The 25,723-nt window shown below is 42.6% G+C and overlaps 2 protein-coding genes across 2 annotated transcripts; one reads left to right on the forward strand and one right to left on the reverse strand.

Moving 5' to 3' along the window:
- Positions 1 to 1,976: 1,976 nt before the first annotated feature.
- Positions 1,977 to 16,163, reverse strand: LOC142665069 (olfactory receptor 6N1-like). Its single transcript, XM_075844612.1, has 5 exons — positions 16,144 to 16,163; positions 10,866 to 10,946; positions 7,245 to 7,297; positions 5,556 to 6,517; positions 1,977 to 2,045 (listed from the first exon to the last, which is right to left on the reverse strand). The coding sequence occupies exons 1-5, from the start codon at positions 16,161 to 16,163 to the stop codon at positions 1,977 to 1,979; spliced, it is 1,185 nt and encodes a 394-aa protein (XP_075700727.1).
- A 3,270-nt stretch (positions 16,164 to 19,433) lies between these two features.
- LOC142665071 (olfactory receptor 12D1-like) lies at positions 19,434 to 20,381 on the forward strand. Its single transcript, XM_075844613.1, has one exon. It carries the CDS (start codon positions 19,434 to 19,436, stop codon positions 20,379 to 20,381), a length of 948 nt encoding a protein of 315 aa, XP_075700728.1.
- The last annotated feature ends 5,342 nt before the right edge of the window (positions 20,382 to 25,723 follow it).

Here is a 25,723-nt window from a genome sequence, read left to right on the forward strand (position 1 = left end):
GCAGCATTCAAGATTGCCACCATGTTGGTCACATGGCCTTACAGGTTTTCTCCTTCCGGTTTTCTTACTTTTGAGACACCCTGTATATATACATATATATATATATATATATATATATATATATAGACATGGCCGGCCTTAGATATGTTCGACCAGTGCGGTCGCACAGGGCGCCAGCCGCCACACTGCAAGAGGGGTGCCAGCCGGTGTGTGTATCCCCGCGCCGTTGCAACTACCAGCGGGGATACACACACTAACTGCAGTCGCCTATCCACCCAGGCGCTTCTTCACTTAGTGGTCGTCGCTACCGCTGTAGCAGCCATAGCGGCTGCTAGCGGTGACACCGGGCATGATGGCGGTGGCGCCGCTAGCAGCTGCTGTGCATACTATAGCAGAGCAGGGAGGTATCTCTCTGCTCTGCTGTCTACTAGCGCCACTGTAGCTCCCTGAAGGAGCGAAATCCCCATGTGGCCGGGGATTCCGCTCCTGGAGCGCTGCTTGATGTATCAGTCCATATATGGACAGTGACATCAGGGGAAACTCCTGAAGCGGAATCCCCGGTCACAGCGTTGCAGACTCTATGACCGGGGATTCCACTCCAGGAGAAGCCAATGACGTCATGGACACAGACGACAGGAGCTTCTCCTGGAGTGGAATCGACGGTCATAGCGTCTGCAACGCTGTGACCGGGGATTCCGCTTCAGGAGTTTTCCCTGATGTCACTGTCCATATCTGGACAGAGGCATCAAGCAGCGCTCCAGGAGCGGAATACCCGGCCACACGGTGATTCAGCTACTTCAGGGAGCTACGGTGGCGCTATCTTTACTGGAAGGGGGGGTTGCTATCTACAGGGGGCACTATAGCAGATCAGGGAGGTATCTCCCTGCTCTGCTGTCTACTAGCGCCACTGTAGCACCAGGAGAAGCCAATGGCGTCATGGACACAGATGACAGGAGCTTCTCCTGGAGTGGAATCGACAGTCATAGCGTTTGCAACGCTGTGGACGGGGATTCCGCCTCAGGAGTTTTCCCTGATGTCACTGTCCATATATATATATATATATATATATATATAATTATTATTTCTTTTTTTATAGAAGAAAGCACCACCTTGGTAATTTCAATATGATGTGGGTGCCAGTGTATCTGACCTTGATCCTTCATACATTTAGATGTATATATTTTTTTATGTGTGTGATTTTTTAAAACTGTTTTTATCATCCCACTTTTTAGTCCCACTAAGAAAAACTGTTTTTAAACAAAAGCAATAAAATATAAAACATAAACATGTATATATCACTAACTGTAACAAACCGTATTATAAATTTAACATGCTATTTTTTACTTCAAAGTGATTAACAAGAGAAAAAACGTATAATTATGGAGTTGCTCATCATTCTATCCACCCCCCAAAATTTTTTTAGTAAACATGAAGCACTAAGTTACATATACCCCAAAAAATACAACTCGTACCACAAAAACAGCCTTCTTATAGCTATGTCAGAGAAAAATAAGAATGCTATTTCTCTTGGAATGTGGTAAGGGTAAATACAAAAAATATGCCATGTCCTTAATCCCAAAATTGAATGCTACAGTTGCATCTTTTGCTTCTTACCCTACTTTACCCATAGCTAAGCACTGAATAACCAAAAAATCAAGTCTTTGGGGTTGGATTGCACAGTTTGTGTCAACACATAATATTGCATTAAAGGGAACCTGTCAGCAGTTTTGAGGTCTAAAAACGGCTGACAGATTAATAAAGGGGAGGGCAGTTTATCCCCTTAAAGACACGGCCAATTTGAGTTTTTTCATTTTCGTTTTTTCCTCCCTGCATTCCAAAAGCCATAACTTTTTTATTTCTTCATCGACGTAGCCATATGAGGTCTTGTTTTTTGTAGAACAAGTTGTAGATTTTCATGGCACCATTTATTGTACTGCATAATGTACTGGGACGCTGAAAAAAAATGATCTGTGGGGTCAAATGGGCAAAAAACAGCGATTACGACATTTTTTGGTGAGTTTTGTTTTTACGGCATCCGTCATACGGTTATTCTACAGGTTGATACGATTACGGCGATACCAAATGTATATGTTTTGTTTTATGTTTTACCACTTTTAAAAAAATAAAACTATTTGCAAAAAAAATTATCTTTTGTGTCGCCATCTTCTGAGAGCCATAACTTTTTATTTTTCCATCAATTTAGCGATGTGAGGGATTACATTTTGTGGGGCGATCTGTAGTTCTTACCGATACCATTTTGGGGTACATGTGACTTTTTGATAACTTTTTGTTTTATTTTTTTGAGAGCTAAGGTGATCAGAAAACAGCAATTTGCATGTTTTCTAAAAATAATTCCAAGGAGTACAAAGAAGGTAGACATGGGGGCCTTCATTCGGCCGATCCCGTCGCGGGGGGAGCGATGGAGTTTTGAGGGGGCTCCCCTTTGATTCTGCCATTGACCGTGGCATTTAAGGTGTTAAAAGGGGCGGAATCAAAGTGATCTTTGATTCCACCCATTGCAGTGTATAATACATCCGTCACCCGCAAAGTATGGAGCGTGCTCAGCCCGTGAGCCCGCTCCATACTCCCCCTTAACGGCTGTCACGTACATGTACGTGGTATGTCGTTAAGGGGTTAAACTTACCATTTTTTTCTTGCTTATGCAAGTCGCACGACTGAGAAAATGTTGTTTATTTCCTCCGGCGCCCCGATCGCAAGTGCCACTGAGGCAGGACGGATGTACAAGTGCGCCTGCACTGCGTGCTGCAAGCCCCACCCATCTGCTCTGAGTAATGGCTCTAGTTGTCTGATTGGCTGCTTATCTCAGAGCAGAGAGTGGCACTTTCTTATGACCGAGAAAAAATGCCATTCCTCTCCCCAATATCACCCTTTTGAGGGCTAAAAACTGCTGACATGTTTCCTTTAAACACAAGCTGAACACTTGGAGTAGTAGACATTAGGGTCTCAGAATCTTTGGATATTACACTGGAACCAAGTAAATGTGGCATGGGTATTCTAAAGTCTTGTGAATCCATTGTATTAAAGGGTAACTAAACTTTTAGAAAACTTCTGACATGTCAAAGTGACATGTCAGAAGTTTTGATCGGTGGGGGTCCGAGTGCTAAGACCCCCACCGATCGCTAAAACTAAGCGGCTGAAGCGCTCAGGTGAGCGCTGTACCACTTGGTTTCTGATCGGCTTTTCTCGGAAAGCTGATGTAACAGTGTACGGACTCCGAAAAAAGCCGATCAGAAACTAATCGGCTCAGCGCTCATGCAAGCTCTTCTGCCGCTTTTTTTTTAACGATCGTGGGGGTCGCATTGCATAGACCCCCACCAATCAAAACTTCTGACACGTCACTATGACATGTGAGAAGTTTTCTGAAAGTTTAGTTACCCTTTAATATGTCCAAGATCATCAGGCTGATTGAGATATACCTCTCAATATGGAGTACAACCCCCTCCCCCAGAGATTGGGGATTGGCAGAGGATCTGCGCACAGAACCTTATCTGTGTATATAGTGTTACTATCATTCCTTATTTAGGAATGCAAAAGTTCAAGAGAGCTCTGCTGACTCGCTGATCCTGCTGACAAGTGAGCTGCAGAAACAGGAAATGTCAGCCTATTGTGTGTTCTCCAGGGGTCAGTGTAAAAACTGAAATAATTCAGCATTTTTTTTCTGTAGAAAGTCACTATGTTTATAATAGAACCTCATTTAAATAATTTATAGTTTTCTGATTATACATTCCGTTTCATGTCACCATTGTATATGTTAAACTGGTCTTTTTGGTGTTTCAATTTTTATTATAGACTGGATGTGCTGGCATATGTGTTTTTTAAGGGCAAAAAAAAATAATTAAGTATTTTAATTTGCAAGTTAATGGACTGCAGCATCTTAATTGGTTTTTCCTGCTTTCCACAAAAACTGGATTTACTATGTATAAATGTGACGTGCCTGAATTTACCCTCTTGGTTACTTTAATATTATTAGAATCCCAATGACAGTGGATTATTGAAAGTTTTGGAATTTTCAAACCAGTGAGACCTGGTTTTGAACTAATAAGCAATAATTCTCTGGACTATCTAGCAAAGGATTATGGGGGAATTTATTAAGACTGGTGTTCGATACGCATGTCTTAATAGAAAGAAAAATTGGAGTAAACTCTGACACATTTACTAGGAAGCGAAAGCCTCTTAATAAATGTGTTTTATCTTTCGGCTGGACGCCATCTATTCCTCTCCCCCTTTGGCCATAAAATAAAAGAAAAAACACATACCCACCCCAGCACTCCCCTTCTCTTCCCCCGGCTCCCTTATTCTTCTAACGCGGCTCAAGGAAGGTTCTGACGTCGGGCAGCGTCAGGACCTTACATGTGACACAGCACTTCAATGTCATCAGTGCTGCGTTGCATACAACGTCCTGATGCTACCTGGTGTCAGGTCTTTGTATGAGCAGCACTGGAGTGATAAGAAAGCCAGAGGGAAGAAGCGGAGTGGTGAGTATATATTTTTTTAATATATATTTTTTTAACTTTTCAATGGGGATGGGGACAGAGAAGTCGCCAGATTGGGGCAAAGTAGGGGCCCAGCACGAGTAAAATCTACGACAGCTGGGAGCTGGCAAAGATTTCCACTATAATTTATGCCAGTTTTCTGGTATAAACTATAATAAATTTGTCGGGCCTCAGTGACCACGTCCTCTTCCATTGAGGCCTCGCCCCTTCCCACAAAAGCGTCAAGGGTGGTGTAAAAAGTCCAATAGTCGCAATTTGCACTACAAATTGTTACTTATTGGCCCTTTTGCGACTTTTCTATGCCAGAAAACTGGCGTATAAATGTTGATATATTACCCCCTATGGGTCCAATTGGGGTGGAATGCTTAAAATAAACTATTTTCAGTGTGTAAGACAGTGTGTAAATTTGAGTGCTATATTATACTACATTATCATTGACAAACTCAGAGGTAAGGCCACGGAATATTTTTCTCTCTCTCTGGAGAATTGGCACGTCCATGCATTACATGGACAGATTATAGATTTCAGTGAGATCTGTGATACTTAATTTCTCCTGTGGTGGCGCTGCAGGGGAATTGATCACCCTCTGCTTGATTCCCCCTCAAATTACATACATTTTTGGAATCCTAGCAGCGGGATACCTTCTGATCAGCTTATCCTCAGGTGATGCTTCTAACAAAAAGGAATTGTCTAAAGCAGAAAACCCATTTAACGTGTTTAGAAAGGTTAACAAAAAAAAACATTATATTTACTTTAGAATCCAAAAGTAGCTATTTTTTTTTAGTTATATATTTAATTGTCTGGCTTAATTTTCATTTACTTGCAATACCACACATAACCACAAGGATTGCTGTTAGGAAATACATAGAGTTCATAAGCAATACAGTACTTTCCTTTGGTCTCTCATAGAGAATATCTCTAAAGCATCATCTACTGGTAGAAATATTCAGCTCATTCATTTTGAGTTCCTGGTCTGAATTCCACAATTGGCCTATTGTACTGATGATACTAAGTTTTGTTGTAGATTAGTATAAAAATTATTTTTAATGCTGTTTTTACTTCTTTGTTTCTCAGACTATAAATAATTGGGTTCAGTAAAGGGGTGAACATTGCATATACCAGAGCAAACAGCTTGTCATAGTCCACTGAATGCAAGCCTTTGGGGCTAGCATAGACCGTAAAAGCTGTGCTATAAAATAACATCACCACGGTGATATGAGATGAACAGGTAGAGAAGACCCTAATTCTTCCTGTGTTTGTCTTCATCCTCATAATAGAATATATAATATTAATATACATGATTATAATAAATATAAAGTTAAACATAGTAGCAAAGCCAATAACTAAACCATTAACGGAATTATTAAGGGAGGTATTTATACAAGCCAAGTTCAACAGAGGGGCAAGATCACAGAAGTAATGGTCTATGGACCGTAGGCCACAGAATGGCACTCTGATGGTAAAACTAAGTGGTATAGTTGCCGCCACAAACCCATAAATCCAACATAACAAGGCCAGCTGTCCACACATTCTATCATTCATGATGCTAGTATATCTAAGGGGGTTACATATAGCCATATATCGATCAAAGGACATTACGGCCAACAAACCACATTCCGTCATGCCAAGTCCATGGAACATGTACAACTGAGCAAAGCACCAATGGAAGGAAACTCTTTTGTCATTGGTTACGAGGATAGCCAAAAGTTTTGGTACCGTTGTTGATATGTACCAGATCTCCAATAAGGATAAATTGGTAATGAAGAAATACATTGGAGTATGAAGTTGCAGGTGAAGACGTACCACCAAAACGATGATCATGTTACCAGAAAGAGTGAGTAAGTAGGTAAAGAGAAAAATAAAAAACAGACCAATGCTATAGTCCTCAATGTTAGAAAATCCCTGAAGATGAAAGTCCTCAAACCAGGTGTGGTTCTTATATAGAGTCCACATTGATAAATAACTCCAAGTCTTGGACCTTTCGACAATTAGATTGAGTAAATCTGTAGGGGTCAGAAAAACAGAAAATTAAAATAATTTTAACCATAGTAGTTTGCGTAGACAATAACACAAAAACTTACACCACTTTCTGCAAGAAAATGTCTCCTCTCAACTAACTTGATGTCACTGACTTGCCACTAGGGTCTATTTCTTGATTAAAAAATAACCTAGAGTATTAGATATTTTTGATTATATGCCATGTGTGTGTTCAATGCCAACTACGAAGTTTAGGATGAATTTCAAAAGTGGACGTACACCTGTTCTATATAGATGGAGGGTGGCCCAAGGAATGATTTCCTCTGGTGAGCCCCAGAAATTGCTGTTCGAAGCTGTCTGCTGGCCACGAGGATTCTGGCTTTAAGTCTTCCGGAGAATATGAAAACTGCCAGACAGATAATAAATATGGGGTGAGAATATTTGGTCCAAAAAGGCAAAAATTACATAATAAACAGACATGGGTGAGCATGCGGGACCCATTGATAATAGAACATGGATTCGTTTAAGGAATTAGTAAACCCTTTTAATATTTTGGAACCTAAAATGCTTGTAAGAGAGAAGAAAAACATTTTTGTCACAAAATGACCGTTTAACGCTTTGATCGCTGCCAATAGTGACTGAAGCATGATCGAAAGGGTCTCCACCTTTGATCAGGTCACCAGGGTTCCCGGTGATGCAATAAGGAATTGGGGAACCCCTGTACATTCAGCCCTGAGGCACTGAACCCATTACTTTCTGCACACAAAGTCTGCTGTTTGGGACACTGAATATTGCCCTGGAAACACCTGGGTCATAATGAAACAGATCTTAATGTATTAGAATAGGGAAGTTTGCAAATACATTTTAATTTCAAAATGAAAATGAAAATGAGTAATCCCTTAATGAAATGAAAAAAAAGCAATAAAAAATGTAACAAAAAAAGTCAGCGATAAAAAAACTACAAACACAATTTTCTTTAAAAGAAAATAACATTTTTACATAAAACAACATAAAAACAAAAAACGCACATTTATTACGTATCCCTACTACTGTAATAACCTGAAGAATTTAACAGGGTATTTAATGAAAACCATAAATGGTAAAAAAAAAATAAAAAAATTAAAAAAAATGACGAAATAGCTTTTTTTCTGTATTTACTCCATAAAAAAAGTCTAGAAATTTCAGACTAATATACTGCATATATACCGCCCAAATGACACCTAAAAATATGATTCCTCCCGCATAAAACCAGGCCTCATACAGCCACATTAATGATAATTTTTAAGGCCAAAATAGGCCATTATGGGGTTAGATATAAGCTGGAATATGATATACTCAATACAGTGTGTTTAAGCTGTGGATGAAAAAAAAAATAGACTATGTTCACATTTGCATGATTTGTCTTCCATCAGGAGTTTCAATATTCTTGATAGCAAAAATATGTAGTCCGTTTACAAAACTGGATCTCCGACGGAAACTATTAGGGTATGTTCACACGACAGCCTCCGATACGGCTGAAATTACGGAGCTGTTTTCAGGAGAAAACAGCTCCGGAATTTCAGATGTAATGGCATGTGCAGGCGTTTTTCGCTGCGTCCATTACGGACGTAATTGGAGCTGTTTTTCCATGGAGTCAATAGAAAACGGCTCCAATTACGTCTCAAGAAGTGACAGGCACTTCTTTGACGCAGGCGTTTTTTTTACGCGCCGTCTTAAAAAAATGACCGTCGGCACAGAACATCGTAAGACCCATTAAAATGAATGGGCAGATGTTTGCCGACGCTTTTGAGCCGCATTTTCGGACGTAATTCGAGGCTAAAACGCCCGAATTACGTTCGTAAATAAGGTGTGTGAACCCAGCCTTAGAAATCAATAGGATCCGTCAGGGTTTGTTGGGATCCGTTCTGAAACAGATCTGTCATAGCTATTTAGGGTTCATTCACATGTCGCCAGCTTGACTGCTGTGGTGTGCTAACGTAGCGCACCTAGCGCGCTGCTCATTCACTTTGAATAAAGACGGCCGTTTTACGCAAATAGCTTTTATCCTAGCGTGCTGGGAGGCAATTTGGCAGCTGATACACCTGTAACACTTCTCCCCTTTTTTAAATGCATTCCTGGTTTTGGCTTCAAAAACTGCATTAAAAAAAACCTGATCAAAACCTGCTCGTATGAATATATCCTTACAACAACAGAATCCATGACACTAGTGTAAACAAAGCTTAAGTGGCTTCAATCATGTGTGAACTTATATATTGGCAAAAAAAAAAAAAATATATAGTAAGAAGTTTAACCACTTTCCGACCGCCCATTGTATTTTGACGGCAGGCGGTGGAAGTCCTAGGACTACAGCGACGTCTTTTCGCAAAACAAGAAACCTATGCATATTAGGTATCTACACGACGATAATAACCTGAAAATATTATTTAACAGGTTATTTAGCTTTTATTTCTACCACATAAAACTAAGTCTCGTACAGCCACGCAAAAAAAAAAAAAAAGTTATGACTGCCGAAAGGCAGAGAGGCAAAAACAAAAAAGTTTAGTTGGTCATTAGTGCCTTTTCAAGTCTGGTCATTAAAGGGTTAACAGCAGAACATTCATAAAGATTTGAAAATAGTTGAAACTTTGGACACTTTTTCATAAAGTATAATTAAAATTTGTGCGAAAACCGATCACATTTTCATACAATTATTCATCGGAATGTATTTTTCACTAGTGTAGCGTATTTGTACACTTTTGTTAGTGTAGCCTTTGAATTGCAACAAAATTATTTTGCTCACCTCATTTACTTTCTCCTTTCTTAGTCGTCAGATTTATATATGCGAATGTTTAACTAGGGACATTTGATATTGTTTTATAATCCAGATACATCGAACACATCTGCTGTAAATTTTCTAGGACTTTATAAAGAGTATTTGATATCTCCAGGGACAGTTGTTTCTATTACAATTTTTCATAATTAATCCTTTGTGTCTAGTTAGGAAGGTGTTGCTTGTATATTTTATATTCAAAAGGATGTACAGTATAAATGTTGACCACGGGCATTTTTAATACTGATAAAATGTGAAAAATGATGTTCACCAGAGTATTGACCAATAGGTTTGCTCTCAATGGGTCGTACAAACAAGGGTGTAGGGAAGTCATGAAAACATACATACCAAGGTAGCCAAGGGCGTACATACCAAAGAGGCAAACCATGAGCTGCTATGAAACCCATGAAAATAGAAAGCACAGACCTGGTTGACTGCATCCCTAATTTTAATGGTTGGTGAGAACCTGTTCAGCGGTCCCCTCTCAATGGGTCCTTCAAACGAGGGTTTAGGGAAGTCAAGGAAACATATATAACAAGGTAACCAAGAGCGTACATACCAAAGAGGCAGACCATGTGCTGCTATGAAACTCATGAAAAGAGAAAGCACATACCTGGTTGAAAGCATCCCTAATTTTAACGAGTTAGTGAGAACCTGTTCAGCAGTCCCCTCTCAATGGGTCCTACAAAAAAGGGTGTGGGGAAGTCATGGAAAAATACATACTAAGATAGTCGAGGGGCGAGGGCATACATACTATAGGGGCAGACCATGAGGTTCTATGAGGCCCATGACAAGAAGAAGCACAGATCTGGATGGCTGAATCCCTAATTTTAATGGGTTTTTGAGAACCTGTGTAGGGATCCGCTCTCAATGGGTCCTACAAAAAAGGGTGTGGGGAAGTCATGGAAAAATACATAAGATAGTCAAGGGCATAAATACTATAGGGGCAGACCATGAGCTGCTATGATGCTCTTGGAGAAAGGAAGCACAGACCAGGTTGGCTGCATCCCTTATTTTAATGGTTGATGTAGGACCCCTCAATGGGTCCTACAAACAAGGGTGTGGGGAAGTCATGAAAACATACATACCAAGGTAGCCAAGGGTGTACATAGACCATGTGCTACTATGAGGCCCATGGAGAGCGGGAGCACCGACCAGGTTGGCTGCATCCTTTATTTTAATGGCTGATGAGAACCTCTTCAAGGGTCCCCCCTCAACAGGTCTTACAAACAAAAATGTGGGGAATTAATGCAAGGATAATGCAAAGGAGATGGGGCAGACAAGCACCAAGTCCTCTTGTCTTAGGTGGTTAGGGATGTCGTAACATAAACCAGTACCAAAGGGGGCCTATGAGCCTATTCACCTATATGTACTCGTCTGAAGGAAGCAATTCTTAGGACTATGCTTAAAGAAGGGATTTTGTCATGGCTGACTTGGATAGAACAACTTATGATGTATTATGATTAGATTCTTGCAGATAAACTGAGGCATAATGTTTCATAAACGACCTGATCTACTTTGTAATCCCTCACAAGAAGATATGGAATTTGATGTAGGAGACTTACCAGGTCACTGCTCTTCTAGTATCCTTCAATTGCCACTTGATCAACCTAAGTGTTGCTAGGACAGAAGGACCAGAAGAGAACCTGAAACATATTCATGAGAATCAGAAGAGATTAAGAAGAATAATCATCAGACAGGAACGGATCCAGAAGATGGATCCATAAGTATTACACAAATATGTACTGTAGTCCCAGAATCAGGTATCTGAATCTCAACTACAGGACTTTGCCAAAAGTCATAACCAGGAGACTTGCCAAAATTCAGAAGCTGGAGATGTGCAGTATTGGGAACAATAATAAAAACAGGACTAAAACAGAATCAAAACCAGGAGACAGGACAAGAGAATAGTAACTAAGAATTAGGATCTTGATCATGAATATGCAGCAGCTAGGAATGAAACACATTTTTTATGATACTTAATTGTTTTAGAAACTTCAGAAAATCACATGTTAAAGGACGAAAGCGCTATCCTCGGCAGCCTTATAGAAATGAATGGAGCAGTGGTCGAGCATACGCAGCACCGATCCATTCATATAGGGCTCACAAGAACGGCAAGGTAAGCCCGTTCTCCTGATCAATGAAGGTCCCAATGGTTGGACCCCCACCGATCAGATCAGTCATTACATTAAAACCACCTGTCATGCCAATGGCCGCTGGCCGTCAGGCTCACTCACCTCCTGACGGCCGCAGCCATGGGTCTGTGAGCGCTGGCCCCAGTCTTCTCCTCAGAAGACGCCAGTGCTCACTTCCGCTCACCATGTCCAGGTTCCGTAGGGTGCACGCGCACGCTTGTGCACGCTCTTAAAGGGGCAGCGCGCGCACCTGACTTTAATGTAAAATTAGCGCATGAGTACCCTGGACTATAAGAGGGGCCCAGCCCCTTCCTTCCTTGCCTGAGCGTTGTTGTCATACCCAAAGTTTGTCTATGCAAATGGTCTCCTAGTGTTTTCCAGTTACCAGTGTTTCCCGTTTCTGTATCCTATATCCCGTGTTATCCTGGTCAAGTGCCGTGCTGAGCTGTAGTCGTGCTGTGCTGCATACCATGCCTGTCCTGCTACACCACGCCTGACGTCTGCCTGCTGCCTAGTCCCAGCCGGGCCTGCCTTGCTACTGTCCGAGCTGCCACAGGTACGCTATACGAACTATAGACTGTGACCTGTGCCCTGTTGGCCAGCTGCCATACCGTCAAGATGGTACGGCCCAGTGGGTCCACGAACCCAACGTGACAGTATGCTCAGGCCATGGACCCCGCTGGTCGATCCAAGATGACGTCACAAGAGATGCGGACGGATATGCTGGACCTCCGATCTCGACAGGACCAACTCCTCCAGGCCTTGAACATTCTCACACGTCGGCAGGAGGCACAAGCTGCCATTCCTCTTACTAAACCTCCTGGCAGTGTTGATCCTCAGACTACACCTCCTGGCAGTGTTGATCCTCGCTTTTCTTTGCCACTTCCTGATAGCTATGATGGAGATGCAAGTACTTGTCATGGATTTTTGAACCAGTGCCAGATCCACTTCAGTCTGTATGCACGTGCATTTCATCTGATGGCACAAGGGTCACTTTCATCATCTCTCTCCTCACTGGCAAGGCCCTTGCATGGGTGAATCCTATCTGGTAGAAACAAGGACCAGAGACCCGTGGCTTCCAGGGGTTCCTTCGGACTTTTCACATGGTGTTTGAGGAGCCTGGACGAGTCTCATCTGCATCAGCTTCCTTGCTAAACCTACGCCAAGGAGACACCTCTGTGGGCGAGTACGCCATCCACTTCCACACCCTGGCGGGAGAACTGTCGGAAAACAATGAGACCCTGGTGGCTACATTCTGGCAGGGACTGTCTCCTAAGATTAAGGACGAACTTGCCACTCGAGATCTACCGTCTACCCTGGATGACCTCATCCTTCTGTCCGCCCGGATTGATATGAGGATCCGAGAACGGCTCCAAGTAGTTAGTCGGGAGGGAGGCCTTCCTAGTCCAGCCCCACCCTTGCAGCAACCTCTGCTGTCCTCAGATGCCGATCCTGCTAAGGAGTCTGTGAGGAGGGACCAGGTTAAGCTATCTACCCAGGAGAAACAACGCAGACGCACTTCGAGACTCTGTCTATATTATAGCCTCGGAGGCCATCTTGTGCGTCTGTGTCCCCAAAAGCCCCAAAGCATAGGGTTGGTAGGAGAGACAACCTTTGGTAAAAAAAAATTTCCGTCTAAATTCTCCTTACCCGTGACCATGGTGTCCGGCGAGAAAAAGCATCGGGTCTCTGCGTATCTGGACTCTGGATTTTTATTTGTAGAGACATGGTGGATTTTCTTCAATTACCCACTATCCCCATGGAGAGGCCGTTGATGGTTGCATCAGTAAATGGACTACCTCTGCCAGACCCAGCTATAGCTGTGACCAAGCCGCTGAGGCTCCAAGTGGGAGCTCTCCACTTCGAGCTGCTATCATTCTTTGTCTTGTCCAAGGCCGTTAACCCCGTGATGCTGGGCCTGCCTTGGCTCAAACTACATGCCCCAGTCCTGGACTGGAACTCTGGAAAGGTTCTCCAGTGGGGTCCCGAGTGTCACAACCGTTGTATGGGACAGATTAGCTCGGCTCAGCCTCCCCAGGATTGCCTGGTCATTTTGCTGCATTTTCGGACGTCTTCAGCAAGAAGGAGGTGGAGACGCTGCACCCACACCGGGCATATGACTGGAGCATATGGCAGGAGCCGGGTTCTTCTTCGTCAAAAAAAAGGATGGTTCTCTGCGTCCCAGTATCGACTACCGGGGTCTCAACCAGATAACAGTGAAAAATAATTATCCGTTGCCATTGATCGCAGAACTATTTCATCGTATACGTGGTGCCAAGATTTTTTCCAAACTAGACCTGCCTGGGGCTTACAACCTAATCTGGTTTCGCTGGGGTGACAAATGGAAGACTGCATTTAACACCCATGATGGACACTATGAATATCTAGTAATGCCCTTCGACCTGTGTAATGCTCCCGCGGTCTTCCAGGAGTTCGTTAATAACATTTTCTGTGACATCCTCTATGTTTGTGTACTAGCCTATCTTGATGACATCTTGATTTTTTCTCCAGATCCTATGACTCATTAGAGACATGTCCGTCAAGTTTTGCTGCGGTTAAGGGAGAATCGTCTCTACGCTAAGTTGGAGAAGTGCGTGTTTGAGAGAGATGCTCTACCCTTCCTGGGCTACATTGTCTCGAATCAAGGTCTCGAGATGGATCCTGAAAAGGTAAAGTCCGTCCTAGAATGGCCACGCCATTTCAAGGCTTGAGGGCCATACAGCGCTTTCTGGGATTCACCAATTTTTACAGACAGTTCATCCCAAACTTCTCACTGACATCTCCTATATCTAACCTCACCAAGAAGGGCATGAACGGCAAGATGTGAACTCCTGAGGCAGAGTCTGCATTCAATAGCCTGAATAGTGCCTTCACGTCAGCCTCTATCCTCCATCATCCAGATGTTTCTCTACATTTATCGTTGGAGGTGGACGCCTCCTCTGTCGGTGCTGGTGCACTTCTGTTCCAGAGAGGTTCCAAGGGCAAGTCAATGGTATGTGGATATTTCTCTAAGCTCTTCTCTTCCGCAGAACGCAACTACTCGATTGGGGATCGGGAGTTACTGGCCGTCAAATTGGCCCTGGAGGAGTGGAGACATCAACTAGAGGGCGCAGCTCATCCCATCCTGATTTTTACGGACCACAAGAAACTCACCTATCTTCAGACGGCCCAATGGCTGAAGCCCCGTCAGGCCAGGTGGCTGCTGTTCTTTACCAGGTTCCAGTTTGAGCTCCATTATCGCCGGGCTGACAAAAATGTGAGGGCCGATGCCTTGTCCAGGTCTTTTGAGACAGAAGACACCATGGAGATTCCACAGAACATTATTGATCCGTCTTGCATTGTCTCTATCAACCCCCTGCAAGTTGGGGACATTCCTCCATGGAGGACTTTTGTGCGCCTGGCTGACAGAGGGAGAATCCTCCGCTGGGGACACTCCTCTGAACTGGCAGGTCACGCGGGGACCCATAAGACCCGAGATCTGATTGCCCGTCATTTCTGGTGGCCCACGCTGCCCGAAGACATTATGGACTTTGTTGCTTCCTGCTCAGTGTGTGCAGCTAACAAGGTCGCTCCCTCCAGACCTGCTGGCCTGCTCCAGCCATTGCCTGTGCCCGATGCTCCCTGGCAGCATATAGCTATGGACTTTATCACTGACTCTCTCTGCTGGATGCAGTATTGTCTGGATGGTGGTGGATCGATTTTCAAAGATGGCCCACTTCGTTCCTCTGACCGGTCTTCCTTCTGCCCCTTAACTGGCGAAGCTTTTCATCCAACACATCGTCCGCCTGCACGGCTTGCCGCAGCATATTGTGTCTGATCAGGGGGTTCAGTTCACCTCGAAGTTCTGGAGAGCCCTCTGCGGACTCCTAGGTGTAAAGTTGGACTTTTCCTCAGTCCACCATCCTCAGTCCAATGGTCAGGTCGAGAGGATCAATCAGATCTTGGAGAACTACCTACGCCACTTCATCTCCAATCAGGATGATGACTGGGTGCAGTTGCTCCCGTGGGCTGAATTCTCTTACAATAATCACACCAGCGAGTCCACAAGGAATACACCATTCTTTATTGTCTATGGCCAACACCCACAAATTCCTCTCCCGGTGCCTGATACGTCCGAGGTACCAGCTGCTGACACTGCTTTTAGGGACTTTCTGCAGATCTGGCAGCAGACTTGATCCTCCATCCTGCTGGCGGTCGACCGCATGAAACGGAAGGCGGACACAAGAAGGGAACCTCCTCAGTTTCCCCCTGGCACGAAGGTCTGGCTGTCCTCCAGGAGCATTCGACTGAGGGTGCCATCATACAAATTTCCTCACAGGTTCCTCGGACCCTTCGAGATCCTACAGCAGATCAACCCTGTTGCCTACAAGCTTCGGCTGCCTCCTACCCTCAAGATCCACAACTCCTTCCATATCTCCCTCCTGAAACCGGTGGTTCTGAACCGCTTTACCAAGACTCCTAGCCCTGCGGTTGCCTCCAGCGGTCTTTCAGACACCTTCGAGGTTAAGGAGATCTTGGAAACCAAGAAAGTATGAGGAAAGACATTTTATTTCGTGGATTGGAGGGGTTTGGTCCTGAAGAGAGGTCCTGGGAGCCAAAGGAGAACCCCTTCTGAAGATGTTTCTCTCTCGCTCTGGGCCCAGGAAGAGGGGGCGCAAAAGTGGGGATACTGTCATGCCCATGGCTGCGGGCCGTCAGGCTCACTCACCTCCTGCCGGCCGCAGTCATGGGTCTGCGAGCGTGGCCCCAGTCTCCTCCTCAGGAGATGCCAGCACTCACTTCTGCTCACCTTGGCCGGGTCCCGGACATTAATGTAAAATTAGCCCATGAGTACCCTGCCCTGTATCCAAGCCTTTCATGTGTGATGCTTTCTGCTGGTCCCTGTAGCTAAGCATATCACGTGTGATACTGTCTGCTTGGCCCTATATCTAAGCCTATTATGTGCAATACTGTCCGCTGGGCCTTGTCCCTAATCCTATCACGTGTGATACTGTCGGCTGGGTCCTGTATCTAAGCCTATCATATGTGATACTGCCTGCTGGGCACTGTATCTTAGCCTATGATGTGTGATGCCATCTCCTGGACTGCTATATCTAAACCTATCATGTGTAATACTGTTTGCTGAGTCGCTGTATCCAATCCTATCTAGTGGCGGAGCTATAGGGGTCTTAGTCTAATAGCTATGCTGTCTCTATATATTTTGGTTGGGAGCAAAATGTATGTCTTGGGGCTTGTGCCCCTGATGTTTTAATACCTGAGCAACGACCCTGGATGCTAGTGCTGCATCGATGGGTCACTTAAGGAGCCCAGAGATGCAGCTTAAAGCTGAGGGCCTTCGGCTATGAAAAGAAGTTGGGTGGGGCCAAGAAAAACTTTTGCTCCGGGGCCCATGAGCCTTTAGCTATGCCCCTGGGTTCCAGTGCCAGGACAAGTCTCCACAAGTCATATGTCCAGTAATCAAGAATGCATCATTCAGCACATGTGTACATTTCAGTTATTTATTCAATTATTTTATTATATATTGCTTATGATTTACTTTCAATGCCTACAAATCCCCTGATACAAATTTTCCCATGAAAATAAAATTTAAAAAAAAAATACAATTATTACTAATTTCTCCCGGAGGAATACGTCAACAACTATATATTTCAGCCAGAAGAGACACATCAACTATGTCCTGAAGAGGCAAAAGGGAACTTCACCTACTTAAAATTAGGGGCCTTCTGGCTGAATCTTTACTTTTGCGGATACAGTATATGGATTTCACAATTAAAATATTTTGTTCTTACTTTTTACATTTCCAATTTGGTTAAATTTTCAATATATTTCTCAGGTAAGATAGTACCATTGTGTCTTCAGTTGGTAATTGTATGGTTTTCTCACTTAGAAGGGGGTTATGAGTGACATGATAGCATTAGTTGACCACAACAATATCTAAATGAAGATTAAGTGGACTTCCAATGTTTGTTGTCTACCTCTTGAGAACTTTAGTTGTCTCCACAGTCTAAAAGTACATTGATAGCGAAGCTGGCTTACATGTCTATCTCCAAATTATCATAAACTATAAAGACCTAGCCTAAAGAAATTGGATAGTGAGCTTGACTGTGGTGGCACGATACCAACAGACGATATTGATAGACCTCCTCCACAAGCTCTAAAAGTTCATCTTAGATCACAAAATTCAGCATGCAAAGTTGTTCCAAGGATTAAAGTCCAGAGCACTTTGTTGGGATTTCAAAACGGGCTCATTCATTCCTACACACAGTATACAGTGTCTACCTATAGATTCCACAGTTGACCTACATCTTTACTAGAGTGCTCCAAAGGAAATCTAGATGTTGATCGCCCATTTAAAAAAAATCTCCAAAACTCAGACAAAACTTTCGTCTTACAAGACGGACGAGTCCTTATTGAGCACGGATTGGCAGTTGGACATTGCAGATCTGATATCTCAGATAAGGTCAGTAAAGCTGGACATAGATATAAGATATAAATGTTCTGCTTTTCGCCCTCCATCAAAAGGAATATTAGTCTTGGTGTGATGAGCATTTTTTGAATGGAGGGGAGAAAAGTGTCTATGAGACGCTTCAGTTGCTTATTTCCAGGGCAATCAATGGACAGAATAGATAAAACACCATACTGTCAGATCCTTGTTTCCCCCAATGACAGAAATCTGGCCAGCTTATAACAGGATCTCTAACAATATTTATACTGAGTGGCCTTTACATCTAGAAAAAGGAATGTTATATATATGTAGAATATAAATGTGTGCTAAGCAAATAACTCCTTCTCAGCCCAGGTTGGGTGTATTACTTGCCATGTTACACAAAAACATGGAAAGCGTTAAAGGACCACCATTCCCTAAGGCCCTGCACTAGACATAAGACAGTGTAGTGTATTCATTTTGCTTGGGGTTTTCCTTTAACGTTTAGCCCGTATCTCTTACTATCTGGGAATACTTATGTGAACTAGTGTGCAAAAAAATAAATGTTCGATGGGCAATATGGCCTCATTAATTTCCTCAAATAGCACAATGCTCAAATGGCTAACATGGGCAGGGTTGGACTGGCCCACCGAGGTATCCTCTCGTGGGCCCAGACTCTGACACAAAACTAAGCCCCTGAAACAACAGGTCCACAAAGGTCCTGAAGAAGACAACCCTATTTGGAACTGACTTTGGAGAAAATCCACCACTAGGGCCTATTTATTTTGAGATGATTGACACATATTCTATTAGACCTTATATGATATGTCCTGTGTGTGCAATGATAGAATTAAAACCTATTTGGCCCTGCCTTTGTTAGGTACCCATTTGTCATGACAACCCATTGGTGGGACAGGGAGATAACAGAGGTTGCATTTGACTGCATCTGAAAAGGCTAAAAGGCCGGGTGTTTTCTCCGATCCCCGCAGCTACAGCGTGATGTCAGCTGTACATTACATACAGCACCCACTGGTGATGGCGTGGGCACTGCTGCTGTGCCCGTACCATCTTCATTATGTAATAGTACGGTGGTTTGTGGAAACGACCCACTCACTGCCACGTACTATAACGACATGGGTTAACGTAGCCAGAATTCTTTGTCTTTGAGGAGTGAAGCAGGGAATTTGGAGCTCTGTATGAAAAAAATGAAGCTTTGATGCCTATATTGTTATATTATGAACATAATCAGAGGATATTTTTGGACCTTTTTAAGTTTAAACACTGATACTTACCACCATAGTGGTAGTTTTTGAAAAGTGTAAACTGGATATGCTAACCCAAAATGATACATAACATGTTGCTATAAAGGAACAAGCCCGGAAAAACTGATACACTGTCTTATGTCTAGAGCAGGATCCGAGAGGGAGGTGCACAACTCAGAGGTCGAATAACACTGAACATAGTAGTCATGCACCACCCCTTGATTAGTATTCATTTTTCCTGGACTGTTCCTTTAATATACTATTCATGTTAATTTCCATTCTTCTATATCCAGTTTCATCTTTAATGAGATTATGGAAGAGTTTAATACAACATTACTCAATGAGTTTATCCTAATGGGAATCACCAGCCAGCCATGGCTCCGGAAATTCCTCTTTGTTTTTGTCTTCTCTTTCTTCCTTCTTGACATTTTTGGTAATCTCACCATAGTTTCCTTGGTGATCAGAGATCCTACTCTACAATCTCCAATGTATTTTCTTCTTGGCAACCTTTCCTTTTTGGATATGCTATTTTCTTCAGTGACAGTTCCAAAAATGATGGTTGGATTCCTCATGGAAAACACCATTACTGTCAAAGGCTGTATCACGCAAATGTATTTCTTCCACTTTTTAGGGTGCACAGAAGGTGTCCTCCTGGCTGCCATGGGTTATGACCGATATGTTGCTATCTGCCACCCACTACGATATATAAGCATAATGGGGAGGTCAACTTGCATCCAACTGGTTTTAGCATCATGGTTCACAGGTCTCACTACTTCATTAATTCATGCTGTTATGACATCCCAGCTCCCATTTTGTGATACTAAAAGAATCAAGCACTTTTTTTGTGATGTGAAGCCGGTAATAAAGCTGGCATGTAAAGACATTCATGTGAATGAGGTCACCTTGGCCACGGTCAGTGGCTTTCTTAGCACAACCACCTTTTCGCTCACTATATTGTCCTACATTTATATTATTACTCACGTCTTGAAGATAAGGTCATCAAACAGAAGGTCCAAAATATTCTCAACATGTTCCTCCCACTTGACCATTGTCATCTTGTTTTATGGGACAGCGATGTGCACTTACCTTGGACCTGCTTCTGAAAATTCCCTTGAAAAAGACAGGGTTGCCGCCATATTGTTTACAGTTATTACCCCAACGTTAAACCCAATCATTTATACATTGCGAAATAAAGAAGTTAGGAATTCAGTCAGAAAGCTTATTAATAGATCAAATCCTTTCAGAATTGTTCTAGACTAGTGTCTTCATACCTTTCACAAAAAGTAGATGGGCAAACCCTACATGTGCCATATTGAACTGTAGCTGAATAATTTTTTTGATGTTCAGGACCCCTATACTTTCTGGCATTGCAGAACTCAGAAGTTGACTTTATAACTATCTCATCAAGAAACCAAATCTTTTAAGCATTAAATTGTTTGTACTGTTAGGATAACCACCGTCCATATACACCATTAAAGATTAAGGGCATCATAAAGGGGTGTTCCTTATTTGGGACCCTCTCCATTAGGTAGAGTGGAAAACTGCTGCGATTAGCATCTCCGAATCTAAAGCACTCAGTGCAGACATGTATTTAAAGTTTTCCCCTTCATTAGAATGGGCACCATGTAATACCATATATCTCCTGCAGTGGCCACTGCAGGAGAACTGTGCAGCAGCCTGGTAACAGCTGATCGCCGGAGGTTTCAGATGCTGGAACTGCAGCAATCAGTGGGTTCTCAGTTAGACAAGGAAATTGTCCAGATGGGACAACACTTTAGTCAAGGAAACCATAGGATTTTGTACCTCTGGGTTGTGTGAAGATTTCGGCAAGTCAGCACCCGGGATTGCCATCTCCAGGGTTAGATGGTCTGCACACTCGAAAATCTTACTCCAACGCAGTGGATTAGGTTTAAAACTGTCCGCAATCGGCTTTATTATCGTCACACACGGCAAAGCAGTTTTAGAACAAAGTGTAAAATAAACCCTAGGCCGCCCAGCCTCTAAATAAACATTTAGCTTCTCTAGTTATCAGGGTGAAAGGCCTACAGCTCAGCAATACCTGACTACTCCAGGCAGGAGCCCTGTGTTAGTATATCACACCTTTCTTAAAGGAGCCTTCACAGCTAGCAGATAATGAGACTCATCAGATAGCTGAAAACATGGACTATATGGATGGAGCCAGAGCCCATCCATAACTCCCTGGCAAACTAGGACCTTATTCTGGGTTTTGGACTCAACCTGAATCTCCAATAAATGCTTCTTTTGTTTCTACTTTACATAACCTAGTGGCCTAAAATATGTCACTTTGGTGGCACAAAAATGCCGCTCCAGCAGCTGCTACAAGAAATGACGACTTTCTTTTGGGCTTTTTGAGAAAATACTGAAATTCTGTATGCGTATATTTTATAAACAGAGTAAGAAAAATGAAATAACTTTCCATAAATCCTCATATTTACATACATGTGTCAGATTAAGACAAGTTTCACAAACTGGAATATTTAAAGGGGTCGTCTGCTGTAAACAACCCCTTTTCATATGCACTTTGCTTTGCTTATCTTGTGCCGCTTATGCGTGACCTGATGTTTTTTTTTAAATCCTTTTCCATTCAAAGCTAGATTCAGGATTCTGCTAGTTTGCTGTTACCAGTGAGCAGTGCAGTGGGAGCTTCGATGACATTTAGGGTGCACGCTCACACTGTGGGCAGAACTGCGCCCAAATGCGGTGCCTAATGCGTGCATGATTTCCCAGTAACACTGATAATGGCTGCAGAATTGCACAGCTATTGGCCACCGCATGTTTGCGTGGTTCCGTCCGCATGTGTCTGCCGCAGTATAAGAATGCACCCTTGCACAGTTAGAGGTAACTTGTTTGGTCACATGTCTGACAACAGGGTGGCACTAAACCAATGTCTGTTTCCAAGGGCAACCAACAGCATTTTGAAAGCAGCTATGTATATGAATGGGGAAAATTAGTAACTCAAATCAGGAGAACATCAATAAAATAAACTATTTACAATATGATTCAAGTTTTTATGTCATTTTGGAAATAATGCATATAGTGTTTTTAAAATATTGTCAAATGTAGAATTGTTTACCTCATGTACTTGTTTGTTAACTGGTTGCTGATCACCCCACAGGAACACCTGATAGCTGCAAGAGCTGCTGGGTCTTAACATGTCAGGAGGCCGTACAGAAGTGTCCACCTTTACCTTTGCATAAATTCGGTTAAGGTCTTCAATTTCTCATGAAACCATTTCAATACAATATCGCGACATGCTAGCAAAATCCTTAATAGACTGCAACTCACATCACAACCACTAGGTGGCCATACATAGACATACATAGCATAGACATCTTGAGTATCGTGAAATCGTGTTTTTTTCCAAGTTGGTCATCTTGCGCCGCGTCTCAGGATATGCTTAAGTACGAGAAAAGGTAACAAGGAATAAACATCTGTATTTCCCCCTGTAACTAGATAAATATATCACCCCCATTTATAGGGTTAATTGGCAATAAAAAAATTAATGTAATGTTAAAATATCCCCCTATAGCTCAACACTAACAACCTAAAACTGTGCATTCCCTATATGTGAATGACTGTAACGGAAAGAGAGGCACAATTTCAAAATGTTTTTTAGTGGCTCCATGTGCTATTAACTCTTTCCCATCCTGCTCCATAATAGTATGTTGCTGTGAGTGGGTCGTTCCCATGAACTGCCGTACTATTAGGGTATGTTCACACGACAACGTCAATTACGCCTGAAATTACGGAGCTGTTTTCAGGCGAAAACAGCTCCTGAATTTCAGACGTAATTGCTCATACTCGCCTTTTTCGCGGCGTCCATTACGGACGTAATTGGAGCTGTTTATCAATGGAGTCAATGAGAAACAGCTCCAATTACGTCCCAAGAAGTGACATGCACTTCTTTGACGCGGGCGTTTTTTTTGCACAGAACATCGTAAAACCCATTGAATTCAATGGGCAGATGTTTGCAGCCGGCTTGGAGCCATATTTTTGGACGTAATTCGAGGTGTAAAACGCCCGAATTACATCTGTAAATAGGGCGTGTGAACATACCCTTACGGCACAGAATAGCTGCGGGCGGTGGCTGTGTTATGCAGGCAATACTCAACTCTAATGGACAGGATTGAAGATAACACCAATCCCGGCCGTTTAACTTCGTAGACGTGATGGTGGGGTGCCGATGGGTTGCCATGGCAGCTGGGGGCCTAATAATGGCATTCAGATCTCTCATGTACGACAGCCTAATAGGCTGCATGTCAGTGTAAGGCTGGGTTCACACGACCTATTTTCAGACGTAATGGAGGCGTTTTACGCCTCGAATTACGTCTGAAAAAACGGCTCCAATACGTCGGCAAACATCTGCCCATTCATTTCAATGGGTTTGCCGATGTACTGTGCCGCTGTCAAAAGACGGCGCGTAAAATAACAGCCTCGTCAAAGAAGTGCAGGACACTTCTTGGGACGTAATTTGAGCCGTTTTTCATTGACTTCAATAAAGAACAGCTCCAAATTACGTCCGTAATGGACGCCTCGCAAAACACGAGTACGAGCAATTACGTCTGAAATTCAGGAGCTGTTTTCTCCTGAAAACAGCTCCGTAATTTCAGCCGTAATTGACGTTATCGTGTGCACATACCTTAACACTGACAAGTATTATATATTGCAATACAGGAGTTTTGCAATGTTTTTTTAGAAGCGATCAGGTGATGGTCAAGTCCAATGGAGTGAGTAAAAAAACAAGTAAAATAAAGTTTAATCAAGTTTATAGAAAAAAAAGCCAAAGAAAAAAACAAAAACCCACTTTTATTCCCGTAACAAAATGCTTTCTTATGGAAGAAATGTTAAAAAATAATTACATAAAAAAATATTCATAATTAGTGTACAACTTTTTTTTTCGGCATTTCGCCTATAAAAATTAACCAAAAAGTCATACTATATGTAGCCCAAAATGATACAACTCATTGCACAAAAAATAAAAATAAACCATCAAACAACTCAATACAGCTCATCCCACAACAAACAAGCCCTTAAATGGCTACGTCAACAAAAAAAGAAAAAAGTTATGGCTGGAAAAACAAATGGCCTGGACTAAATAGAAAAAAATGTGAAAAACAGAAACTTTTTTATTTATGTTTTGCCCTGATAACACCATTTAAAAAAAACAAACATAAAAAAACCTATTAAAATAAAAATGCCATAAAGATAAAGCCCAATGTGCCACGGAAAAAAGATGCAAAAATTATTTTAAGAACCAAATGGGAAAAAAACTTTATAGCTTTCAAACCTGCATGTAATAAGAGAAGCAAAACTGTGCCTGGTCACAAACAGGGAAAATAGCCTGGTCTGGAACGGAAACACATCATAATTTCACATTTTTATTTTGTCATCTGCAGCACCATAAACATCACATTATATAACAAAATAAAAAAAAAATGTTCTAACAGCACAGTGTTTTATTATATTTTTGTTTGCATTTGTACATTTCTGCATGATTGTTTAAATTGACTTAAGTTTTTAAAGTCTTTGATATTTACAGATTTTTTAAGTATAGAAAAAACTGAACTCATGCCTCCCAACAGTTCCAGCCAGTCACTCCATAACATTGTCGGCTACAGTGTCCCCATAACATTGCTAGCAACATTGTTTCCATAAGACTGTGTTCACACAGGGCGGATACGCTGCGTAAAAGCACGTAGAGTATCTGCCGCAGGGAATTCCGGGCGAAAAAGCACACCAAACGGTTGATGCAGTTTTTCGCCAGTAATGTCCGCTGCTGAAAACGACACATAAAAAAAAAAAGTTTCATACTTACGTAGCCAGCAGGCTAGCCTCCTGGGGTGACAGTCACATGGGATGAAGCGTCATCCCTGGAGGCCGGCCCTTTGACGTCATCCAGGCTGGCCTCCTGGGATAATGTTTCATCCCATATGACCGCCACTACAGCCTGTGATTGGCTGCAGCGGTCACATGGGATGAAACGTCATCCAAGGAGGCCGCACTGGAGGGAGGAACACAGACTTCTGGGTAAGTATGAGTTTTTAAAAAAAAAATCTGAGTTGCGTTCTACCATTGAATTCAATGGGGAAATCCCACAACAAATAAGCAGCGTTTATGCAAATAGAATTGACATGATGCGGAATAAAATTCCGTATTGCAGGTCAATTTCTGAGCGTTTTTTCCGCTCATTTTTTACGAAGCGTGTGGATGAGATTTGTTTTGTTTATCCACTTTGCTGCTACAGTATTTGCTGCGTATTTTCCACAAAACAAATTCCTTTGCGTAAAAACCACAGCATTTACGCAACGTGTGAACTGACCCTAAGGGGAAACAGCTCCTGATTTTCAGAAGTTTTTTGTGCCACTCGCGATTTTCGCGGCGTTTTTTACTGCCATTTTTGGAGCTTTTTCCAATAGAGTCTATGAAAAACAGGTCCAACAACTTCCCAAGAAGTGTCCTGCAATTCTCTTTCGCGGCCGTTTTTTTAGTCATAAAAAAACGGCCCGTCGGAACAGAACACCGTTTTTCCCATTGCAATCAATGGGCAGATGTTTGGAGGCATTGTGCTTCCGATTTTTCGG

Source organism: Rhinoderma darwinii, chromosome 12, assembly GCF_050947455.1.
Source record: "Rhinoderma darwinii isolate aRhiDar2 chromosome 12, aRhiDar2.hap1, whole genome shotgun sequence".
Lineage (NCBI taxonomy): Eukaryota > Metazoa > Chordata > Amphibia > Anura > Rhinodermatidae > Rhinoderma > Rhinoderma darwinii.